Below are 24,928 nucleotides of genomic sequence, written 5' to 3'. Positions count from 1 at the left end.
ATTTTGGGTCAGATGTTGTGTTCTGTTCCATTCTTTCAATAGACCCACCACATGAGTTTTCTGTCTCTCAGTAGGTTCTCACATGTAATATATTCACAAAGGTAATATACATTTTGAGACTTTAAGATTTTGGGTCAGATGTTGTGTTCTGTTCCATTCTTTCAATAGATCCACCACATGAGTTTTCTGTCTCTCAGTAGGTTCTCACATGTAAGTTCTCACACTACATCTAAGATTTCAAGAGTTTGAATTGTATTCTCAAGCTGAATCCATTGTAAAATTATTTAAAATTGTGACAAGCCAATTTCATGCTCAGTCTTTTTCTAAATTACACTCCAATCCCCCAATCTGTTACAGTTTTCTTTCCATTTGCTTTTTTGATTGTCTACCATAGCTTGATTATGTTATCACTCTGAAGTGAAACAAGAAAGTCTGCAGACACTGTAATTGTAATTTAAATACAGCATGGTAACAGACCCATAAGCCTAAACTGCCCAAATACACCCAATTAACCTAAAGCCCCCCAGTACAATTTGAATGGTGGGAGGAAACTGGAGACCCAGGAGAAAACCCATGCAGACACAGGGAGAACGTAAAAACTCCTTACAGACAGCACAGGATTCGAACCTCGGTCCTGATCACTGGCGCTGAAACAGCATTGCACTCACTGCTGCGCTAACCATGCCGCACTACACAGAACACCAAAATGCAGGAGAAATTCAGCACATCCTGTAGCATCCATAGGAAATGAAGATATATAACCAACATTTTGGGCCTGAACTTTTTTGTCAATGTATGAGCAAAAAGCAGACAGGCTCCTGAATGAAAAGATGCGAGAGGAGGGAAGAAGGGGCAGAGGGAGGAGCATAGGCCAACAGCTAAGAAGCCATAGGTAGAATGAACATTGGCCTCCTGTTTTTGTTAGCCGGCCCTACGCCCTGTCTCTCTCTTTTCTTATCCCCATTTTATCCTTTCCTCCAGCCCGCCCCATCTCTCTCTGATTCCCTATCCCCCTGTCTCCTTTCCCCCAGCTCTGCATTCATAGAACTACATCCCTCCTCCAATTAATTCTCAGCTTTTCTCTCCTGCCCTCCTTATTTATGTGCACCTTGGCTGTTGGCCTGTGCTCCTCTCCCTGCCCCTTCTTCCCTCCTCACCCCATTTTTTTATTCAGGACCTTGCCTCCTTTTTGCCAATTCTTCGGTGAAGAGCTTAGGCCCAAAATGTTGGTTACATTTCTTTGCCTCATATGAATGTTGAGGGACCTGCTGAGTTTCTCTAGCACTTTTGTATATTTACTTTCTCTCTACGGAGTTTTGATTGAAGCATGTTTTTCCTTTTCTATCTCAGGTGGATTTAGATATCTCTGGTTTTACTTTATGTTCTTCTTTCTTTGCTTCTCACTTCTTATCAATCATTTTCTGATTCTTTTCCGACTCTTTTCGACTGCTTCCCTAATTTCCTATTTTTCTTTATTCCCCAAGTGTGATTCCCAGTTTCTAAGACCATTAACAATAATGCAAAGCATAGCAAATTTTGTATTAGTTTGAATTTCATATCCTCTGTGCACTGAAGAAGGCCATTCATTCCATGTTGGTTCTTCAGGTCTTCTCATCAGCTGCAATCTTCCACTTGCTATCACCTACTTACACTGAATAATTAACAGTAACTATTTAACCTACCAATCAGCCCATCATTGCAGTGTGGAGAATCCAGACCCATTGAGTAGAAACCCCCCCACAGTACAGAGAATCTGAAAATTCCACACAGATAGGACACGAGGTCAGATTCAAACCTGAACTGAATAGCAGGAAGACCAAGTGCTATGGCAGTATGACATCCAATTACTAAAATATTGTATACATTGTTCAATATCAATAATTACCTTTTTATACCTTCCTAAAATCTATTAGAAATATATACATTTTGCCCAAGATTCCATTGGAAGCAAGAACTGAGATTGTACAGATTAAGCCTTATAGACATGACTATCTATTTACATGAACCATTTCTAATGCAGCAACTGTGCCAATACCATTCTGGGTTTAAATCAAGAAGAGTAATTGGTGTGGTCAATTTAAATTTTTGAAATTTTCCAAATAGTTTACAATCGGATAAAGTTGTTTTGGGATTATGTAAAATCTGGAAATGAATATAGCAAATCAGGCTAATGCAGTTTTTGTCAACTGGAAAACATATCAATATTACTGCCTTGTCTTTGTTTCTAAAATGCTAACATCTGTTGCCAATTCCCAATATAAAGTTTAAAACTTGCCCAGCATGTATCCTGTCAAACAATGAATCACTGTCGTGGTATCTTAAATAAATCAGTATTGATTAATCATACATTTACCACATCCAGAAAACTTCTAGAACCAATTCTAGAACCAATTCCCAAATGTAACTTTTAAAGGCTAGTCACGTGAGCAAACCTAACAATATCACAGAAGGACACAATAGTTTTCTTTGGGAAATTACATTTTGTCAATACTGTATAAATTTTCTCAAGAAGGAATGAAAAAGGTTGGATTTTTTTTTCCCACTGCAAAGTTATGCTTCCTTCCAAGAAAGCCACACACAGAGTTTTACAGGATTTCCTTTTCTCCAATGTTGGACAGGAAAATCTGCTACATCAACAGTGGAAGAGTCACCAACTTGGGACAGTTTCCTTCCTGCTGTTATTAGACTCTTACATGAACCTTCTGTTAATATAAGATAAAGCCATGCATTATTTACCGTTCTTTTTCTATTTAATGCTGCACTATTGCCCACTGCTCTACTCACTATACACTTATCCCTGTGTGGCTCGGGATGCGGCAATGGGTTATATAAAAAGGGGAGATGAGTCAGGATACACGAGGAAGATTGAAAACTTGGCTGAATAGTACACCAACCTCGCACACAATGTCACCAAAACCAAGCAGCTGAGTATTGACTTCAGGAAGGGAAAACCAGGGGTATACAATCCAATGATCAATGGGGAATGAGAGGTGAAGAAGGTGATCAAATTTAAATCTTGGACATCTTGATTCCTTGGACCCAACAAACTAATGGCATCGCAAAGAAAGCATGTTAGCGCCTCTACTTCCTCAGGAGTTTACACAGAAATTTGTTATGACATTGGAAGCCCGGGCAAGTTTCTACAGATGTGTGTGATGGAAAGTGAGCTGACTGGCTGCATCATGGTCTGGCATGGGAACACCAATACCCTTGAGTGGAAACGCCTTCAAAAGGTAATGTGCACAATCCAGGGCATTACAGGTAAAATCTTCCCCACCAGTGAGAATATCTACAGGGAACGCTGCTATCAGAGAGCAGCAGCAATCAAGCACCAACACCACCTGTTCTTGCTGCTACCATCAGTTAAGAGGTATAGATGTCACAAGTCATGCACCATCAGGCTCAGGAACAACTCCACCATCAGAATCAACAACAAACTCAATCAGTACTCTTACATTTGCACTTTATTAATTTTTTCTGACTATATTGCCGTCAGTTCATTTACATTTCTTAATTTTTTTAGCTGTATGCATATCTTCTTGAACATAGCTTTTTTCAGGAAGTGATCATTCTGTCTTGCCCGCAGGAAAAGAATCTCAGGGTTGTATGATGTCATGTATGTACTCTGACATAAATCTGAACTCTGAACTTTTAAAACTACATCCTCCACCTTTGTTGTGTTGAAATACAATGCTTTCATTCTTGCATTACCTGCTGTAGAGATGACTTGCTGGATAGTGTGCAAAACAAAGTGTTTTATTGTAGCTCAGTAAATGTGACAGTGAACAATTTAATTCAATGCCATTTGCATAATTCCCAGGCAGCAAACTAAGAAATAGAAAGCATTTTTTTTAAAATACAGAATGTCCCTGCAAACTAGATTGCTTTTGTAAAATGGAAACAAATGCATTGGTTAAACACTTACATGTATCCACCATGTTCATATGATTAATTGTGCAGTGGGAACACTGTTTTGATTGAACCTCCACCAAATGCCCATTTTCAGTTTATTCAAAGGTACATGGGCCTCCACATAAAGACTAAAAAGGTACATCTGTAATTTGCAGCTTTATCTCAGCATGACCTCCAGCTATCATCAACCATTAACAATCATTTTCAATCATTGTTGTTTGTTTTCTCCTGTTATTTTATGTTCAGAAGACTCTTTAAGAATAAGGCATAACCGCTCAGGAAAACAGAACAGGCAGTTTTGCAGTCATTCACTTATGTAAGTCGCTTTAGGGGATTGTTGTTAAATGATTTGGGTTTTATTTGCTATACAAGATTTTTCCTGCAGGCAACAGAAATCAATTAACTGAATCTTTTTCATTTCATTTCATTCTATGCATTTATAATACTGACTTTTCTCAGAGATAGCACACAAACCTCCAAATTAAAGGTTAAAATCCTATTCCAAAATTGGAGCACATTATTCAGACTTGTGGTTCTGTGTGAATGTGAGATGATTTTGCTGCATGAGATAATTTTCTGAGATTTTATCTCAAGCTACTGTTTACTTTTAGAGTGTGCATGAAATCCCATGAGACAATTCATTGATTATTTAAAAAACATATTTTCTCTTCACATCTTCTGGTCTTTTCAGTAACTTGCAGCATTTTTTAATTTCTGTCATAAAGTTGCCAATCTGAGAAGTCAGTTCTGACTCACACTCAGCAGTTATTGCTTGTCCTGTTGAATATTCTCATCACTTCATTTTAGGTTCTCTTTTACAATGGGCCAAACCTTTCTGACTGTGGCCACCAGTTATGAAGCGGTTTCTGGATTCTGGGACTTAGAGACAGATGGTGCCTCAACAATCCCTACATTTATTGTGGCTGAACTCCTACTGCTGAAATATGGAAATTACCATTTGAATTCTGTGCATGTCAGACACAATCTAAGATACCTTGATGAAAGGCTCAAACACAAAATGTTGGTTATGTATCTTTATCTTTGCTAGATGAAGTATACTGTTTGACCTGTTGAGTTACCCCAGCAATGTATTTTTCCTAGACCCAACCTTGGACTGGAACCCCTATCAATCTCGAAGAGAATTCTAGGCCTGTTGCTTTGGAAGGTGAGCATAAAGACACACTGTAATTTAAAAATTATTTCATGTTAATGTTCGTAATGATTTCTAAATAGTTGTATGTATTTTAATTCATGTCATATTTCTTTTTTAAGATAGAAAGAAAATTCATGTCAGTTTTAAATGACATTGAATGTTGGTTTTTCTCATTCTTTGACAAAATATTCCAAATTGTCTTGAATTAAGAGCAGCTAATTATTGCCATTTCAATCTCAGTCTTTTTTTGAACAATGCTTTCCACTGCATTGTTCAAAAAATCTATGGTGAGTGCAGATTGCACTCCAACCTTATTCAGAACCAGGCCAGTATCTGATTTTGTAACATTATGAGCCAAATTTAGTGTCCTAATTTTCATTTCCATTCATTCACAAAATTACTAAATTCAGTGGATTATGCAAAAAAAGTTCAAGGGTAATCATAAATGTTCTTCATCAGTCAGTAATCTTACTGAAAATATGAGTTATCCAATTATCTCTGAGCTCTTAATTCTCTAAATTGTAAAGGCTGTTTAAGGTTAAATCGATGATGAATTTAAATAGATCAAGCAAGTTAGTTGAAATAATGGCACAGTAACATTCCTGGAATGCATCTAGAAAACCTTGTGCTGATATTTCAAATTTGCAGAATATTTCAGTATAACTCATTTGTGATAGAAAGGTTGAATGATATTGTTCACTTTCTGTTAGCATCTGTTACCAGATTCAGATCTAATTATCCAAAGTAGCCCAAGCCTTTAAATCTGAAATTCATCATCCTAACTGAAAATGCTGGTACATTCCTTGCACTGTGATCTTTATCAACTCTATGAAGTGTGTTCCATCTCAAGGGAGGAATGGAGCAGTTTGTGGGATTTTTAACATGACCTCGTGAGTCATGGGTTTGTGCCAATCATTTCACATGGCATATTTTGATTTAATCTCATTCTGAAAGACCTTATACATTGAGGACAATGAGGTAACTTCAGAAGGTTGACTCAAATTCAACTAAGTAATCTTTTCCCATAAGGAATGGGTGGTTAGAATGTGCCTGGAGATGTGGTGGAACTGGTTCCACTGTGGCTTTCAAGAAGGAACTGGTTAAATGTATGGTGAAGAAACTTGGCATGGCAACAGAGCAAAGGCCTGAGGGTTGGATCCAAATTCCCTCACTCTGTGTTGTAACTATTCTATATTTTTCCAGATATAGAAAAGAAGGATTATTTGTGTCACAATACATTGCAATTTACACTTCAAACCCAGAATGTGGTGGAACCCAAAATGTTGGGAAGAAAACCTTTCCTAGTCACTGATGGAGATCCAATCCTTCAACCTTCATGGTTGCTAGCATTGCCACCAGAAATAAATAGGAATATTATTGATGTTTACCATTAAAAGTTGAGAACAAGAGGATGTTCAAAGCTATTGTTTGTCTCATACAAGTTGCTAATGGCAGATGTTAATGCTACAGGTGAGGAGATGACCAATTGCTTGGAAGGAAACCTGGAAACAGATTGTATATTTCTCTCTGCAGCTTGTTGGTTATTGTGTGCTTCAAGGTTTCCAATTCCTTACCTGTATGCTTCTGACAACTGAGTTCTATTTCACTCCCATCAATAGCATTCCTGCCCCATCTCTCACATGAAGCAAATATCCTCAGTGATCATTCATTACCTTGGAGGCTTTAATGCCTTCTCCACTTTATCAGAATATGGGATGATGTAGTCAGTGAGGATCTCTGGCTTCTGCAACAGGATTCCCAATTTTGTTTTTATCCCTTTGGCCCTAGGAAGATAATTCAGAAAGGTTAATAATGCTATTATTAATCTGATGTTCAGTAAAAATGCTATTCCCAGCCAGAGACCTCTGGCAATCAAATGATAGATACTCAGCATATAATTTCCAGGTAACCATTCTTCACTCCCTGCAGTTTTCTGGAGAAATTACCTTGCTTTTATTGGGATAAGTTGATATGGTTTCTGGAATAAGTTTTACTGTTTAATGTTTAAATAGACATTGTGTTCTGGATAGAAAGAAATTTCATAAAATATTGATAGCCATCAGAGAGGGAGACTCAAAAGCAGACATGATTAATTGGAAGCACCTTGTAGATGTCGGTCTGCACATAAACTGATAGCTCTTGTGATTTCTGCCCACTCATTGCAAATGCAGAGTTCAAAAATGGCCATATAAAAACTTAGAAAAGCCCACCTTATCCATGCCAACCTTTGTGCCCAACACAAATAATGCATTACTTCTTGTGAGTATTCAAGGAAAGTAAATACTTTTTCAAATGCCATAACCTACCAGTTACACCAATGGACACAAACATTGCTCAATGCACCCCATTACATCATGCCTAGCAATAAGCTCAATCAGGTCTCATTGATAATAGAAACAGAAACTACTCTTTCATTTAGGCAGCTTCATAGAGTGAGATGGAGTTAATGTTTCAAGTCAGTGACTTTCATCAAAATTGGAAAAGTGAAAAATAAGGAACATTTTAAATGTTGGAGTAGGGGGCACAGAGAATAAAGGAAATATCTATGATAGGGTGTAAATCAGGCATCATTTGAATACTAGCTTTGACCTTGGATTTACTACTTCCACCCATACACTGGCTACACTTTGAGTAATACTGGAGCCCTTTTGCCTCCAATATTAGGCAGAGCTGATCCATGATGTTCACTAACCAATGTACATTTTCCTTAGCACACTGACCCATAGGAAAACCTACAGTCCAAACAACCATTCACTTCTTGATAGTCTCCAGAGATTTTTTTTTAAAGTGTCTCGCTTTAAACAGAGACTCAATAACTGTTCTTATGTTATAGTGGGCAGTAACTCGCAAGGTATAACCAAATGCAAATGTTTGATTTGATGCCATGGAGTCCAGAGGCAATCCATCCATCTGTGCTGGGTTTGAAGGACAGACTGTAACCTGGGAATTTGATGGAGGAGTTTTATACATTGTCCATGGACATACATCAGGCACATCCCTGGAACAGCACTGCCAATAAAAGAGCAGCCTAATGGTGTTTGTGCAGAGGACTTTGCAAGGTCCCTATGCTTGGCATCTTACTTTGATTCCCACATCATACAAGAAAACACATCTAATTTCATTCATTCTCTGTTTGTCAGTAGTGGTTGTGTGACAACTGAGTGCCTTGTCTGGCTAATTCAAAGTCAACCACACTGGTGTCTGTAGATTCTAGGGAAGGATCATGGACTATCTTCTTTGAAGGGTCTTTATGAACCAAATTGATTTTGGTGATAATTCAGTAGTTTAGTGTTTGTCATTACCAATAACAAGTATTTGTTAAAGCCCTGGATTATTAATTAAATTGAAATACCAAACAGCCAAGGTGGGGTTTAACTCTAAACTGTGGATTTTCAGTCGAGACCTATGGATTATTCATCCAGTAACTTAACTAAGGCATCATTGATCTTTCTCCCTCCTCTTCCTTTCACCTTGCTGCACGTTCCCACTACTCATGCTCTATCCCTGCTGATCCTTGTATAGAAACAAAAACATTTTAAAAGTATTAAATTTCTAATAAGGAGTATACCAATTGACAAATATCAAAATAAATTATACAATCTTGGTACTTAATTAATCTAAATAAGGTTGCCAAATTTCAGTGAACATACTATATCCATTCCTAAGACTATAAGTAATCTTTTCAAGGGAATACAACTTTGCATTTCCATGTTCCAATGATCAATGTGAAGTAGGGAATCGGATTTCCATGTTACCACTATATATTTCCTGGCTAATGGCAATGAAATTTTAACAAATTTAGATTTACTTCTAAAGAAATTAACTTTTGTAACTGCCAAATTCCCCAGAATAAACAATTCCAGGTCTAGAGGGAAGTTCATTCCCAACAATTTTTGTTGACACTTCCCCCAATTCTATCCAAAAGGGTCTTAATTTCATGCATAACCAGGTGGAATGTAAAAAGGTACCAACATCTATACCACACCTAAAATATTATCAGAAAATTATGGTTTATTTTTATATATCTTTTGAGGTGTGAGATATAATTGGTGCAGAAAATTATAATGAATCAGTCTATATCTAGAATTAATTAAGTTAGCCATACTTTCTACACAAAGATCTGACCAGCATTGTGGATCGATTACAATGCCCAAATCTGATTCCTAATTCTCCCTCTATCTATTTAGTCCAGATTTTGGGCTTTGATTGAACCAAAGAGTCATTGAATGTATGTTCAGCCAAGTGTGCTGGATGTTGTTAGCTGTAGCTTTGAGCTCCATAAACAACAGTACTGGTGCTAGGTTAAATGTTGTAGTCTGAATATTATCATGACCTGCATTCTCCATGTGCTTCTAGCAGGTGTTCAATGTACAAGTGCTATTTCACTCACCAATATGGCATCTGCAATGTGTAGTGTGCATGTGACACATTTATGATTTCTGCATCTTTTGTTAGTACTTAAAAGTGGAGGCTTATGAATGCAACTTATTTGAATATTTTATTTAAGAATTTTAAACCAACCTCGTATACATATTCTATAAAGCTACAAAAGAAAAAAAATACACGTGAGAGAGATATATATATATATATATATATGTAAACCATCCCTCCCTCCCTTCCCCCCCCTCCCTGCCCACCCACGCACCCTCCCCCACAAAATATATCAAGAAAGAAAAAATAAAAAGTTGGGAGAATGTAAAAAAAAATAAAATCTCAATATGAATATAATGAAACTGGGGGTTACCAACAGGATGGGCTTTCAAAGAGTCTTCAGACTTACAAACCAATGTGTTGTAAATATGGGCTCCATATTTTTGAAAAAATTGATATGTAATATATAAATTATAAGTTATTTTCTAAAGTGGAATACAAGTACGCAATTCAGCATGCCATCTCTCCATCCTTAAGTCTATATCTGATTTCCAGGTAATGGCTAAGCACATCCTAGAAACAGATAAAGAATGTCATAAAAATTCAATATCTTAATTGTGGTCTAACCACTTTAAATATTATCCTACAAAAATGACATCAGATCCTATGAGAATTTAACCCCTAATATTTTCTCCAAAAAAATTTTGACCTCTAACCAAAAAGGTTTTACTCTAGGGCATTCCCAAGTAGAATGCAAAAAAAAATATCCAACTTCCTGAGCACATCTTAAATATAAATCTGATAATATTGGATTCAATTGTTAAAAAAGTTTTGAGGAGTTAAATATAATTTATGCAAAAAATTATATTGAACCAATTTATACCTAACATTAATCATTTTTATCATATTTTCTTTACATAATTGCATCCAATCATTTTCATCTATTTGTCTATTTAAATCAACCTCCCATGAATCCAATTTATCAGCAAGATTTCCATTTTTAACTATTCATATAGTTTGCAGATGGATTTTTGAACTGCTGCCTCCTGGCATGTCTAAATCTCAACTATTTTGATGTTTATCTAAATTTTAAGATTCCACAAAAATTGTTTCCTTTGCACAATAAATGCTTTAAACCAACAAATACAATTTAAATATCTATTTTTATTTGCACTGGGTACTGTGTACAAATGAACAAATATAAAATCTTGTTGCAAATGAAAAAGGAAAGTGATGTGATTGTATGTTGTTATTCAAACTTGTAGACTGTGGGAAACCACTCCTGAAGGTTCACTTTCTTAAATTGTTCACAATTTACGTAAATGGTCTAAGGAACTGGATGTGCAATTAAATTATGAATGAGATAGATAGCACAAAATAGAGAAAAATTATTTCAGTTGAACATAATGTTGGTGAGGCTAGAGCTGGATAACTACCCTGCATACAACATCTTTCAGTGGCTCCCGTCGGGGAATGTTATATGGAGTATCAGAGCTAGCACCACCAGGGTGAGGAACAGCTTCTTCCCATGGGCAGTGAGAAGCCTGACTGACCATAGCAACTGCTCACACTAACCATCCAAGTCTCTCATTTGTATAAAACAATAATCATTTATTTATTTTTATAGATATAATACTTGTCCTCCATATATATTATTTGTTTGTATGTGTGTTATGTCTGGTTGTATGTCTGCATGTTTTGCACCAAGGACCAGAGAACACTGTATCATTGTACTTGTACAATCAGATAACAATAAACTTGACTTGAGTACATCAAATGTCCTTCAGTTATCAAATGGCATATTCCAGTCAGGAATAGACAGTTTGATATTTCTCAGGCTTCTTTAATTTGGGCACCAGTTGTTACTGTGTGTAAATTTCTGGGAGCAGTTCAAGAGATAGCAGCATGATAGATGAGGCTCAATTGACAGCACATTACATAAGGTTATGAGTTCAAGTCTCACTTCTGCCAATTGAGTACAAAATTGTGTCTGATCTCTAGGTCATTGTTACTGGAGTGTTGCATCAACAGAAAACCCTTCTTGCTGCTGAGGTGCGAAAGTGAGGTCTGGAGTTGTTGGTCTTGAGTATGACTTGGGAATTACCATTGTCAATGTCTGTTTATTGATGATTTTGTGAAATTAAGTGTGAGCTCTAGATGATTATTTTTGTCTTACCTCGAAGTTATCAGCTTTAGTGAGCACAGATTATGGCTCCCATTTCCAGACTGTATTGCTTAAAATACTGACAGAATGCCTTCAGAGAATGGATCGTGTTAAATACTGTACGTTGGAAAAGTAACAATGTGTAAGCAGGTGATTAGTGTGTAGCAAGCTTGCCAGAAGAAATGATATTTAGCCTGATGACTTGAATGGATTGCTTGCAATGACTGACCATTTCCATATATCTTTGTCTGGCTCAGCCTTTCCCCAGTGTTGTCTGTGCTATAGACAAGCAGTAGTTCCAATCTGTTGAGTCTGCCATCTTCACATATCCTCTTAATTAAGTTTCTTTCAGCAAACCTTATCCATCTTTAAACATTGACATGGGGGCTGTGGTTTAATCTCTGTCCACATGATAAAACAATTCTACTGTTCTCAGCCATAAATATGCAGTGTTTCATCTTTATTCCTCACCTTCAATCGCTTATGCTTGAAAATGTTTGTCTTGAGGACAAACGTTATTAAGATTCATGCCAATGCCAAAATGTGTCCCCCATAAAGCGATTCCAGAATCAGCTGCGAGCAAGTGGAAGTCTGTTTCATAAAGGTGTTTGACCTGAAACATTAACTGTTTCTCTCTCCACATATGCTGTCTGATCTGCTGAGAATATCTCCAGTATGTTCTTTATTCATTACAACTATATCAGCATAGATTCCACACCATAGCCTGCATTAATTCATATGAGAATACACTTGGTTTATCACAGCTGACAACACTTTACTGAACAGCAATCAGTGGCTCTTAAGGGCACACCAAAGCAGTGGCCTGAAGCAATTCATATCTTTTCCGCTGTGGAGGAAAGATTGAGGCTGGAGAGAGCATAAGATAACACCAATGTTCTTTCAAAAAGGTTCTTTGTGCTTATGTTAGGAGAGAGAATCCACCATTAAAAAAAAACCATTAAAAAAATCACAAAATCTCACAGCCACTCAGAAATCTGTCCTCACCAAATCACCAATCCCCTGCACATAAATCATCCCTCTCCATTTTTGAGGTTTAAACTACTAATAATATGAGGAAGGCCTCACAGCTTGTGAACATGTGGGACTATGTGTGTGTTTTGGGGAGGGAAGCAAGGGAGAGCTTTGTTTCATCCTGTATTCATATGTGTGAGTTCTTAGACAACACATGGGTGAAGGAAAAGGTTCTTTACTTTAAAGTTGTTGTAAACAGCACATGAGGCATGTCATGAGGCTGCAGGTCTCCATTACAGATCTGCATACTGTGTGTCTTGCTCTGGGTCAGCCATTGCTGGCAGCTAAGTCTAATCAAATGGTAAGGCATATTGCTAGTTGTCATGCAAACCTGATCACTATCATTACAGGTTTTTTATAGGCACAACACTCATTAAACTAAAGCAGAGTGTCCACCTCCTTGTGGGTAGAGGAATCACAAAGGCTCACTAGTTAAATTTCAATCTGTTAAATACTAGATTGAGTAATCTAAGCACATTGTTAAGTATTTGACCAGTCTCCCGGTTTTGAAGGTGCCCGAGATGTTCCCTACTGTGAGCTGAATGGTTCTTTAAATTATGTTAAAGCCAAGGAACTCAAATGGTTGTGCATACGGCTTTCCTGTGAGTGCCAATTGGCAGTTGTTTACTGGATCCAGGAGCTCAGGTTTATGTCAGATGGCTTCAAATGTGCTTTGCAGGTCAACTGGTACGATTGGGTGCATGCCTGGGAGCAGAGATTCTATTCAAATTGCTCTATTGGAACATCTTCACCAAAGTGATTGGTAAGGTAAGTTACATGGAGAGCATTGACTTTAGATTGCAAAGTGCAGTGAAAACCAACACTATGCAATCTAACCTCTGCACTTGAAGCAGTTAGAGAGAGCACGTTAACAATCTATTTGACTCCTTGCCTATTTTCTCTTGCTCTGATAATATCATCTCCACTTCAACTAAAATATTTTCACTGTTTTATGGAAGATATTGCATGTAAAACAGAATGAGCTGGTTCAGTAAGGACTGCAAATTAGGAGCTCACAAAGAGGACATGTTATTATCAGAACATGTATGGGGGATGGGGGCCTGTTAGATAGATAAATTGCTTTTATTCCAATAAAATCCAAAACCTGCACCCTTTAACAAAAACAGCAAACAACTTTCTATCAAAAGAGATGTATGATACTGAACACAACTTCTTCATTAAAGGAAAATACCAATTCATATTCAAACCAGGAAAATAACACCAACAATGGAAATTAATAAAAGTAATCTGTATATTGCTATGGTTACAATCAATTATATAATGATGCATTGTTTAAGTAATTTTAAATAGTTCCATGACAAAAATATCGAAGGCTTCAAAGACAGTCGCACATTCTAAACTCAGCAAACTTCGTCTTGACTAAAGTTTAAAGGAGAACAACTTTTTTTCCCCCTGAGATGCTGACTTTATGAGAATATTTCTAACGGATGACATTCACGGGACATTGTACAAACATGAAACTATATTTCCTTAAAATTGGCCTAACCAACAACTTGGGATGTTTTCCCATCCAAAACAGTAACCACCAAGTCCCTGAAGAAACATGTGACATAATCTAATAAATTCTATTTTCCACTACTCCATGACAATGTGAGGCGAACGATCAAGACATCATTTCTGATTTCCAAAAATAAGAAAAGACTCTGCTGTTTATTAAAGACAAATAAATCTGAACTTTATTCAAACTATTACAAACTGAGAAAGTTTCATTTCCAGCCATCCCAAATTGAAATCTGTATTACAATCTTGTCCTAAAGCAACTCTTCTGATCATTCTCAAAGAATAACTGTGATATTTAATTGTTAGATTTATTTTACAGAATGGAAACAGGAAGTATGATTTCAATTAACTTTCTTTCTAGGTTGATGTGATCATCAAAATGCTTGTCACTATGCAGTTATCAGTTTAACTAAAATTTAAAATAAGGGTTACAGAGGTTGACACATGGATGAAGGTGAGATACAATTCAGGAATGATCTAACCATGGGAAATAGTTTTGAAGAGTTGAATGGTCTCTTCCAATTCTTCTATCCTAAAATCCATTTTCTCTTCCTCACAACACTTGTCTTTGTGGTAATTCACTTCTTGCGGTCTCATTTCATCATAGGTAATCTTAAAGGACAAAATGATTTTTCATAGTCTCTGCATTGTTAAGAGATCAATCAATGGTATTATGGTCAACATATTATAGAAAGAATATTTGTGGACAAATTGCATACAGTCATAAACTATAAACTGATGAAGGGGGTTTACTCTATCATAATTCACTTATTCACTGCAAATCTGCAGCAATAAATGCAGCTAAGTTTGAATCAGATTTCCAGCTTTAATATTGGACTGTTTTGAAAATGGGTCCAAAGTGGCCTCCAGTAAAGTTAAGGCATGTCTGTACTTTAAGTCTTGTAAGCTGCCGGCATGTCTGCTGCATTGCTTTGCAAGGATATCCAAAGCAGAACTACCGGAATTTGTTTGCTTGAAAAATGCAAAAGCTAATTGAACAATGAGGCAATTTGGAGATTTTTATATTCTTGTTAAGGACAAATAAGTACAATAATTATATACAAATCAAACAATAGTTACTACTTAACAGAATGCTTCAATTGACCATATTTTACGGAATATAGTTGATAGGGTAGTATAATGGTGCAGTTCCTGCAGCCCAGGTTTGATTCTGATCTTGTGCTCTCTGTGTGGAGTTTGTGCATTCTCCCTATGACCATGTGGATTTCCCTTGGGTGCTCCTGTTTTCTCTCACATCCCAAAGCAAGCAAGTTGGTGGATTAATCGACCACTCTGAATTGCCCATGCAGAATGGGGGTAGAACAAGGAAAATCTAGGAGGGGTGCATGTGTGAGAGAGTGGGTGATAAGGAAATAAGTGGGGGAATGGGATAGATTGGAAAGTTCTGAAAATCAACATTAAATTTAAATATATTTTAAATTTAAATTTAATATTCAGCAGGGTAACGGGCCATTTCGGCCCAAGAGCCTGTGCCACCCAATTACACCCTAGTGACCTAGTACATTTTGAATGGTGGGAGGAAATTGGAACCCCCCCCCCCCGGGAAAATCTATGCAGATAAGGGGAGAACTAGCGCGGGATTTGAACACCAGCATTGCACTAACCACTAGGTTAACTGTGCCTTCCTTATGGACTTTATAGGCTTCCTTTAACGTTGTAAAGGGAAGTCAAACAAATGAACATGATGTTTGGAGTGCAGCTCTTGCCTGGAATGTATGGTACTCTATCAAAATAACAGAGAAACTGCATGTGGCTTCAATTCAATATTGGAGCTACTCTCCATCTGGAGTAAATGAATTGGATGGATGTTTCAGTTATCACCCATCACATTCTTCCAAGCAATTTTTTTTTTTAGCCAGGAACTTTTCAGCCATGTGTTGGGTTATCTTGTTGGGTGGGTGGTGAGTAGGGGGATGGGTGGAGGGATGGGTTGGGGGTGGAGGAGAGGGGGTTAAATCTACCTAATTTGGTCATCAAAGACTAAGAAAATAATTGACAGGGCAAACCCTGTATGAATTCAAGTTTGTATATTATAATTTTTGTGAAGATTGTTGCTGGGAGTTAAGGAGGAATATATTTCCAGTCCTTGCAAAGGACATGAGCAGCATATGGCCATTCACTTCAGAAGAAACAGGTTGCCAATTTCAATACGTCAATCATATAATTATAGTCATATTTGTGTGGCTCTTGCAATTTACCTATAGTCTAAACCAGGGGTGACCAACCTTTTTCTTTGAAATCTTTAATTTAGACATACAGAGCGGTAACAGGCCATTTCAGCCCATGAGTCCGTGCCACCCAATTAACCTTCACCCCCAGCATGGACTCATGGGCCAAAATGGCCTGTTACCATGCTGTACGTATATATTTAAAAAAATTAAATTAAAAGGTTGGCCACCCCTAGTCTAAACAGTCCCCAGATTTCCATAACAGCAAGGAAAATATACAGCAGTGATAGAAGGGGGCTGAAGACATATTGAAGAAATATGCCAGAGAGGCTTAAATGTCCCAGCTGCTCCCTTGGCTTGTTTGTGTCAAAGAGTTTGTTCACAGAGACTGCTTTGACTCTTTTCCAAAACTTCATCACTTCCACTTCCAATAGCAGTACTCCACTACATAGCCTGAAACTCAGACACTTAAACATCAATATCCAGAGCGAGTAGAATTGCTAGCTCAAAGACCTGTTTTTCCTGATTCCTAATGTAGAACAGGCCTGAAATGCTGTTTCCCTTTACTTCCTATGGATGGTGAGTTTTCCAGCATTTTTCGGTACTGTCTTATATTCTGCCTCTGGTGTCCATTCCATTGGACACTAGATATGCATGACAGGATACATCAGTTTGTCCTGAATGTGTTTTTTTTGAGCAAACAATGCCTTGAGAAACATCATTAACCTTATGAGGGCATTGAAAAATATGTTCAAAGTGATATTTGGACCATGTTAAAAAGAACTGAATTCTCTGAAGTGGCTTAAAATAATATTTTCTATGAATCTTGCAATCACATTTTAATTAGTGACAAACACAAATTTGTCTGACTATGTCATTCTTGTCAATTTCAATTTCTGTCAACTTCCAGTACACTGTCAACATGCATTTTATAGCAGCGTGATCTAGGAAAAAAAGGATGTTCTGCATCTGTGAAAGATTTGAAAATGGCCAATATCTGATCATACATCTTTGCACCTGAAACATCTCCTATTTCTGATAATGTATGCCTTATTTTCATTAATATACAATATTAAAATGATCCCTGTGTTATGTGATTGATTGCAATTCAGTAATAAAGGATGAATACCAATCCTAATGAAATGAGATTAAACACATTCTCGAAACAAGGAAGTCTAATATACTTGTATCGACTAGCATTAACTAATTTGGACTCACTTCTCAGAGATATTCCTTTTGTCTGAGTCATCCATCTTTTCAAAAGAAAACAAACTTGTTTTTATCTTAGTCAGTTCAGACAAAGGGTCTCAGATTGGAAACATTCATTATTATACTTTCTACAGATGCTGCCCAGTGTACTGAGTGGTTCCAGAATTTTCTGTTTCTTTTTTATATTTTAGTTATAGTCATACCCAAATAATTTTCAGCATTAACTATACTTTCAACTGCTTCAATTTGTGCATTGGTTTGTAAGGATGCATTCATTGTTTGCAGACATCTTAATAATGAGATTAGTATTGCCCTATTTTTAAAAAAAATGGTATAAATCAATACAATGACCTGAAACAACAAATGCCACAAAAAATCAAATTACATTGGAGTTTGAAGTGAAATAGCTAAAAGGATTTGGGTTGCAATCAACAATTGCTTTGCAAGTTTCTTGTAGAAAATATAGCTGACATGCTTCTGCATAAAATGGATTAATTTCATTAAATGAATAATTTGAAGTCCTACAAGTTGAAGATGACTGCAACAAAATAAGATACTTCATTCAGCACGTTTATTTACTTGATTTTGGAGAGAAAAGTATGAAACTCCTCTCAGATCAATTTGTGTTCAATTAAAGTTACCTTTAGCTGGTAGGACCTTTCAATTCTTATGAGATTTACTGATTTTAAAACTAATGCCCTATACATATGATTTTTTAAATTGTTTCTGTTGACATTATCAACTCTGCATTATGAATATTTACTAAATTAATATTGTAGTCAAATCAACAGTATATTAATCATTATTTTCAACCAGAAAACACTGAAATAAACTTTTGTCTTATTAATTGATCCATTAGTGCAGTGCTGAACAAAAGGCAAATATTTTAATAGAGCAATCCAAAGATATAGTTATAAGCATGAAAGCCAGCACTTAATCACAATGTACATGGTGGCTAAAGTTGCCCATCTGGGGTAATCCCATTTGCCTATGCTTGATTCCTATTCTTCTAAATCCTTTTTATCATGAACCCATCTTAATGTTTTTTTTAAACTGTTGTAGTTCTAGCTGGCTCTACCACATCGTCTGGCAGCTCATTCCAGACACCCACCACCCATCTGTGTGGTGGATGGCCTCAGCTTCCCCTTAAATCTTTCCTCCTCACTTTAAATTCATTCCCCTTCAGATTTAGTGTGCCTACCCTGGGGGGGAAAAAAAACTGTCATCATTCACATTATCTTTGCCCCTCTTGATTTCACATGCCTTCAGAAAATCACACCTCAGCCTTCTATAAACCAGGGAACAAGGACCCAGTTTATACAGTATAGCTTTACATGTCAAATCATCAGTTACAGTAATGTACTTGTTAATCTTTTCTTCACCCTTCCCCAACTAGAACTGCACACAGTATTCCAAGTGTGATCTCTCCAACATTTTCTAGTTTTAACATGACATCCTAACTCTTACTCACTGTCCTGACTGATTAAGGACAAACATGAATTACCCCTTCATTCCTCTATAATGCCTCTATCACCACTTTCAGGGAACTATGTACTTGTTGCCAAGGTCTCTTTGTTCTGCAACACCCTCCAAGACCTGTATAATTCCTACCTTGGTTTAATTTACCAAAATACAACACCTCTCATTAGTTCAGGTTAAATTCCACTGACTTGGCCTACTTTTGCAGTTAATATAGATACTGTTGACTTTTTACACTGTTCACTGCCCTACCAATTTTGATCTCATCCACAAACTTACTATTGCTGTCATCCAAATCATTACCATATTGAGAAACAACGGATCCCAGCAGCAAATAAGGCTTCCAATCTGAAAAACTGCCACTATCACCCTCTGACTTCTACCATCATTTCTATACCCAACTTTCTAGCTTGCCCTGGATATTAAGTGTTGAAACCTTTGAAATCATTCATGTATAACCTTGTCATATCTTATACTGTAAAACTTGGAGTTTTCAATTAAAAGTCCTAAAGCACTTAAAGTGCCAACACCTGAGAGGTAGCAAGAAAATGATTAAACGTAATTTTTATCTGAGTTCAAATGATTTAAGTCGCATGGTATCAGTCAGATATTGCACTGTCCATTAAATCAAGATTTTAATTGATAGGAATATATGTTAATTATAACATAAAATTTGAGTCCCTCACATTAGTAGCATATCATTCACATTGGTTAAAAATCAATAAGACAAATGTAATCACTTGACATTTACTGAATCCAGTGCTAAATGCATTTTCTCACCTTTCGAGGCATGTTGCTGGTAATGCAGCTAACCCTTTGCACATATTAGTGGCTCTGCTTTGGTGTTATTGTCACCAAAGTGAAGTCTGTCTGCCTGAACTTCCTTCTGGTGCTTGCTGCTGAAGCTTGCAGATTATATATACAGGCTCTCAGCCCATGAGTGACGCCGGCTGGTCAACCAATTAAATCTTTTCAAAAGTGATTATAGTCCAGGGACCACACAAATGTTTCTCTGCAAAGAAGGGTCTGTCGTCTATAGCCTCCAGCAGCTGAAATGGAAAGGTCATTCGCTCTTGCAAAAAAATAAATTATATTGGCTCTTTTAAAAACAAGTTCCACAGATAGTTAAAAGATTAAATTGAATTCTAGTATTCAAAAAGGAATTCACTATATTTAATGAGCTGTATGCCCTCAGTGTACTTTGTATTAAATTTTTAAAATTCCAACATATATAATAGTATACAACAATGGCCTTTTACATTTCAGTGAAAGAAAACAGGTGAAGGAATTTCCAAGCACACATAAGGCATGTTATAACAAACAATCTGTGTGAGCAGTAGAAAAAAATTGTAATGATGAAGGAAGTTATGAGTTTTCTCGGACGATGCTGAGACCAGGTTATTAGCTGGAGAGTGGTCCAGTGGATATAAATAACATGATAAGATGTAGAATGATAACAGATATGATTGGAATACACAACAAGTTATTTAAGATTTAGGGTGGAAGAAGTCAATGTTAAGCAGTCTCAGCAAAAACATCTGGAGTTTGAAATAGCAAAAAAAATTATTTCAGTGTCAACATTTCTTGTGGTTGAATGCTCTGTGATCAAATATTTTTGGTTTTTTAATTATTTTTGAAAACTCATCAGAAATAGGGTCCATGAACAAAGATTATGTTATGTCTTGCTTCATTGAAAACTTGTGTACACCCTAATCTGATTTTCTGTAACTTACTTGGATCAATTAATGTTCAATCAAACATTGGAGCAATTCGTGTAGCGTGTCAAATGACTCAAAGACTTGTAGATTCAAACCAAGCTTTCATTACCAAAAAGAGTGGAGCGTAGTTCATCGAGGTCGACCAGTCCATACTGAGCTGGATCTGGTGAGGTGCAGCACCTTATGACCTGGCCAGTAGGTGTGGCTATGGCTCTCAGCCAGTCATTAGCCCTATATGTAAATATATACAGAGGTGATAGGATCCCCTCCAATACAGAGTCTTTTAACTCTGAATATAACCATAATTTTAAATACACAAAATGCTGGAGGAACTCAGTGGGATCAGGCAACATCCATGGAAGGCTTTGGACAGTCAATATTTCAGGGCAAAGGCACTTTATTGGGCCCCAATTAAGAATTTTGGCTCAAAATGTCGAATTTCTATTGCTTTCCATGAATACTCCCTGACCGACGGAGTTCCTCTAAAATCTTGCGTGTTACTCCAGTTTTCCAGTATCTGCAGTTATTCTTGTTTGTCACCATATGTCTTTTGCTTAAAAAAAAGAACTACCATTCCTTAGCTGAATTATGTAATAATTTTTTTCCATAGTTGACAGCACTCATGACAATTTAATGTTATCTATTAATCTGAAAATATAGAATGACTATTAAATTATTCTTGTTTAAATCCCATTGAGTTACCAATAGAGTTACAGCAAATGATATATTGGAAACATGTTACCATTTAAGTTAATCACTCATCCTTGTCTTTGTTACCACTAGACATGACTATCCCACAATACTTGCAGCCAGACTAATGAGTTCTACCTTCCATTAATAATATAATCTGAAACAGAACTGCCTATGTTCTAGCTCACACTAAGTCTGTGTTCTTCAATTACTTATGTGCTTGCAGACCTGAATTGGTTCTGAACTAAATGTAGGCTCAGTGGTAAAACTCCAGACCTCATTTTCTAATTTTGTCCATTGTGGTATTTATATATTAACCATTTTCTCCCTGGATTAGACGTACTCCACTGAGTCCCTTCAGTTTCAATTTGTTTCATAAGTTTCCATTCAGTTCTCAGCTTTATATATTGATTTATTGGCCATATACTCCATATTGTGTTAAGTGCAAGTGTTACATTGAGATTGGCACAATTGGTACTTTCTTAAGAAGCTGTGTCATGTAGTAATCTATTGCAACATTTTATGTACAGTAAAACCCCTGTTATCCAGAATTCAAGCAACCAGCAAAAAAAGAGAAAATAAATAAATAAAATTTAAAATAAATAAGAATAAATAAAAAGTTTGAAGTTGTGAAATTGCTAAAGTAAATGCTCTCTGAAGTAACACAAAAACCTTAGGCGAAGATGGAAGCAAATATTCAGCCAACGATGTGCCTTGGTCACACTTTGCTGTTTGAATAAAGTTGTATTTGAATAAAATGGCATGACCCAGGCTGGTTTTTTTTTAATTTTTTAAAATTTTTCACACTATGAACCATATTGACCAAAATACACACAAACCTTTCCCTCTTGAATATACAGTGTCATTTTCTCCCCTTTTTCCCCCTCCCTTCCATCCCTCCTTCCCACCCCCCTCCCCACCCATTCAATGTTCAACATATATGATACATTAAACCCATTAAAACAATGTCATCACACAATGAAAATGAACAAGAAAATTGTGTCATCTACTTTTACACACTGGGACTGTTTGTTTCGTCTTCTTCTCATTCTGCCATTTTAGGTGGTGAAGGTCCGCGGTAGGACTTCTCTGTTGTGTTCCATGTATGGTTCCCAAATTTGTTCGAATACTGTGATGCTATTTCTTAAGTTATATGTTATTTTTTCCAATGGAATACATTTATTCATTTCTATGTACCATTGCTATATTCTCAGGCTATCTTCTGATTTCCAGGTTGACATAATACATGTTTTTGCTACAGCTAAAGCTATCATAATAAATCTTTTTTGTGCTCCATCCAAATGGAGTCCAAGTTCTTTGCTTTTTATATTACTTAGAAGAAAGATCTCTGGATTTTTTGGTTTGTTGCTTTTTGTGATTTTATTTAATACCTGATTTAGATCTTCCCAAAACTTTTCCACTTTCTCACATGCCCAAATTGCATGTACTGTTGTTCCCGTTTCATTCTTACAGCGAAAACATCTATCTGATACTGTTGGGCCCCATCTATTTAACTTCTGGGGCATGGTGCATAGCCTGTGCAACCAATTATATTGTATCATGTGTAACCTCATGTTTATTGTACTTCTCATAGTTCCGGAGCATAGCTTTTCCCATGTTTCATTCTTTATCTTTATGTTTAGATCTTGTTCCCACTTTTGTTTGGCTTTACAGCTTATTTCCTCATTCTCTTTCTCTTGCAGTTTGATGTACATGTTTGTTATAAATCTTTTAATTATCATTGTGTCGATAATCACATATTCAAAATTGTTTCTTTCTGGTAACCTCAGCCTGCTTCCCAATTTGTCCTTCAAGTAGTTTTTCAGTTGGTGGTATTCAAACATTGTACCATGAGTTATACCATATTTGTACTTCATTTGTTCAAAAGATAATAATTTATTTCCCTAAAAACAATTTTCTAATCTTTAAATCCCTTTTCTCTCCCACTCTCTAAAAGAAAGGTTATCTATTGTGAAGGGGATGAGTTGATTTTGCATCAGTATTAATTTTGGTAGTTGATAATTTGTTTTTTTTCCCTTCTATGTGAATCTTCTTCCAAATGTTGAGCAGATGGTGCAGTACTGGTTAATTCCCATGTTGTACCAGATTTTCAACCCACTTATATAGTATATGTTCAGGTACGTTCTCCCCTATTTTATCTAGCTCTATCCTGGTCCAATCTGGTTTTTCCCTTGTTTGATAAAAATGTGATAGGTATCTTAATTGTGCTGCTCTATAATAATTCTTAAAGTTTGGTAGCTGTAAGCCTCCTTGTTTGTACCATTCTGTTAATTTATCTAGCGCTATCCTCAGTTTCCCCCCCTTTCCATAAGAATTTCCTTATTTTTTTTTAGCTCCTTGAAGAATTTCTATGTTAAGTGAATTGGTAATGATTGAAATAGGTATTGTATCCTTGAGAAAATATTCATTTTAATGCAGTTTACCCTTCCTATCAGTGTTAGTGGTAAATCCTTCCAATGTTCTAAGTCATCTTGCAATTTCTTCATTAATGGCTGATAGTTTAATTTGTATAGATGGCCTAGATTATTATCTAGTTTAATACCTAGGTATCGGATTGCTTGTGTTTGCCATTTAAATGGTGATTCTTTCTTAAACTTTGTGAAATCCACATTATTCATTGGCATCACTTCACTTTTATTTGCGTTGATCTTGTACCCTGATACTTCTCCATATTCCTTCAATTTCTTATGTAATTCTTTTATTGATAATTCTGGTTCTGTTAAGTATACTATGACGTCATCTGCAAATAGATTGATTTTATATTCCTTCTCTTTTATTTTTAATCCCTCTTATTTTATTTTCTGTTCTTATCAGTTCTGCCAATGTTTCTATAGCTAATGCGAACAGTGAGGGAGATAGTGGACATCCCTGCCTAGTTGACCTGCTTAATTTAAATTGGTTTGATATATATCCATTTAATGTCACCTTCACCAGTGGTCCCTTATATAATGCTTTAATCCAATCAATATATTTCTCTGATAGGTTGAACCTTTGTAGTACTTTGAATAAATAATTCCATTCTACTCTGTCAAAGGCTTTTTCTGCATCTAAGGCAACCGCCACTGTTGGCGTCTTGTTTCCTTGTACTGAATGGATTAAGTTAATGAACTTACGGATATTGTCCATTGTTCGTCTTTTCTTAATAAATCCTGTTTGATCTAGTTTTACTATTTTTGGTACACAGTCGGCCAATCTGTTTGCTAATAGTTTAGCTATTATCTTATAATCTGTGTTGAGTAGAGATATTGGTCTATACGATGCTGGTGTTAGTGGATCTTTCCCCGTCTTTGGTATTACTGTAATTATTACTGTTTTGCATGAATCTGGCATGTTTTCTGTTACTTCAATCTGGTTCATTACTTCCAGGAGAGGAAGAATTAATAAGTCTTTAAATGTTTTATAGAATTCTATTGGGAGTCCGTCCTCTCCCGGTGTTTTATTGTTCGGTAGTTTTTTTAATATATGCTCT

At 36.3% G+C, this 24,928-nt stretch overlaps 1 protein-coding gene across 1 annotated transcript in view; it reads right to left on the bottom strand.

The window, feature by feature from the left end:
- The window catches only part of LOC138763514 (regulator of G-protein signaling 5-like), a 30,122-nt gene extending 10,203 nt beyond the window's left edge, over positions 1-19,919 (bottom strand). Inside the window, exons 1-2 of the mRNA XM_069937804.1 lie at positions 19,811-19,919; positions 6,739-6,849 (exon numbers count right to left, since the gene is read on the bottom strand). Of these exons, the coding sequence (XP_069793905.1) occupies positions 6,739-6,849; positions 19,811-19,854 (155 nt within the window). The 5' untranslated portion in view covers positions 19,855-19,919. The remainder of the gene's footprint in view (positions 1-6,738; positions 6,850-19,810) is intronic.
- Between the last annotated feature and the right edge of the window lie 5,009 nt (positions 19,920-24,928).

Source organism: Narcine bancroftii, chromosome 5 (assembly GCF_036971445.1).
Source record: "Narcine bancroftii isolate sNarBan1 chromosome 5, sNarBan1.hap1, whole genome shotgun sequence".
NCBI lineage: Eukaryota > Metazoa > Chordata > Chondrichthyes > Torpediniformes > Narcinidae > Narcine > Narcine bancroftii.
The sequence above is the reverse complement of the archived record's forward strand: the minus strand, read 5'-3'. Positions and strand labels throughout refer to the sequence as shown.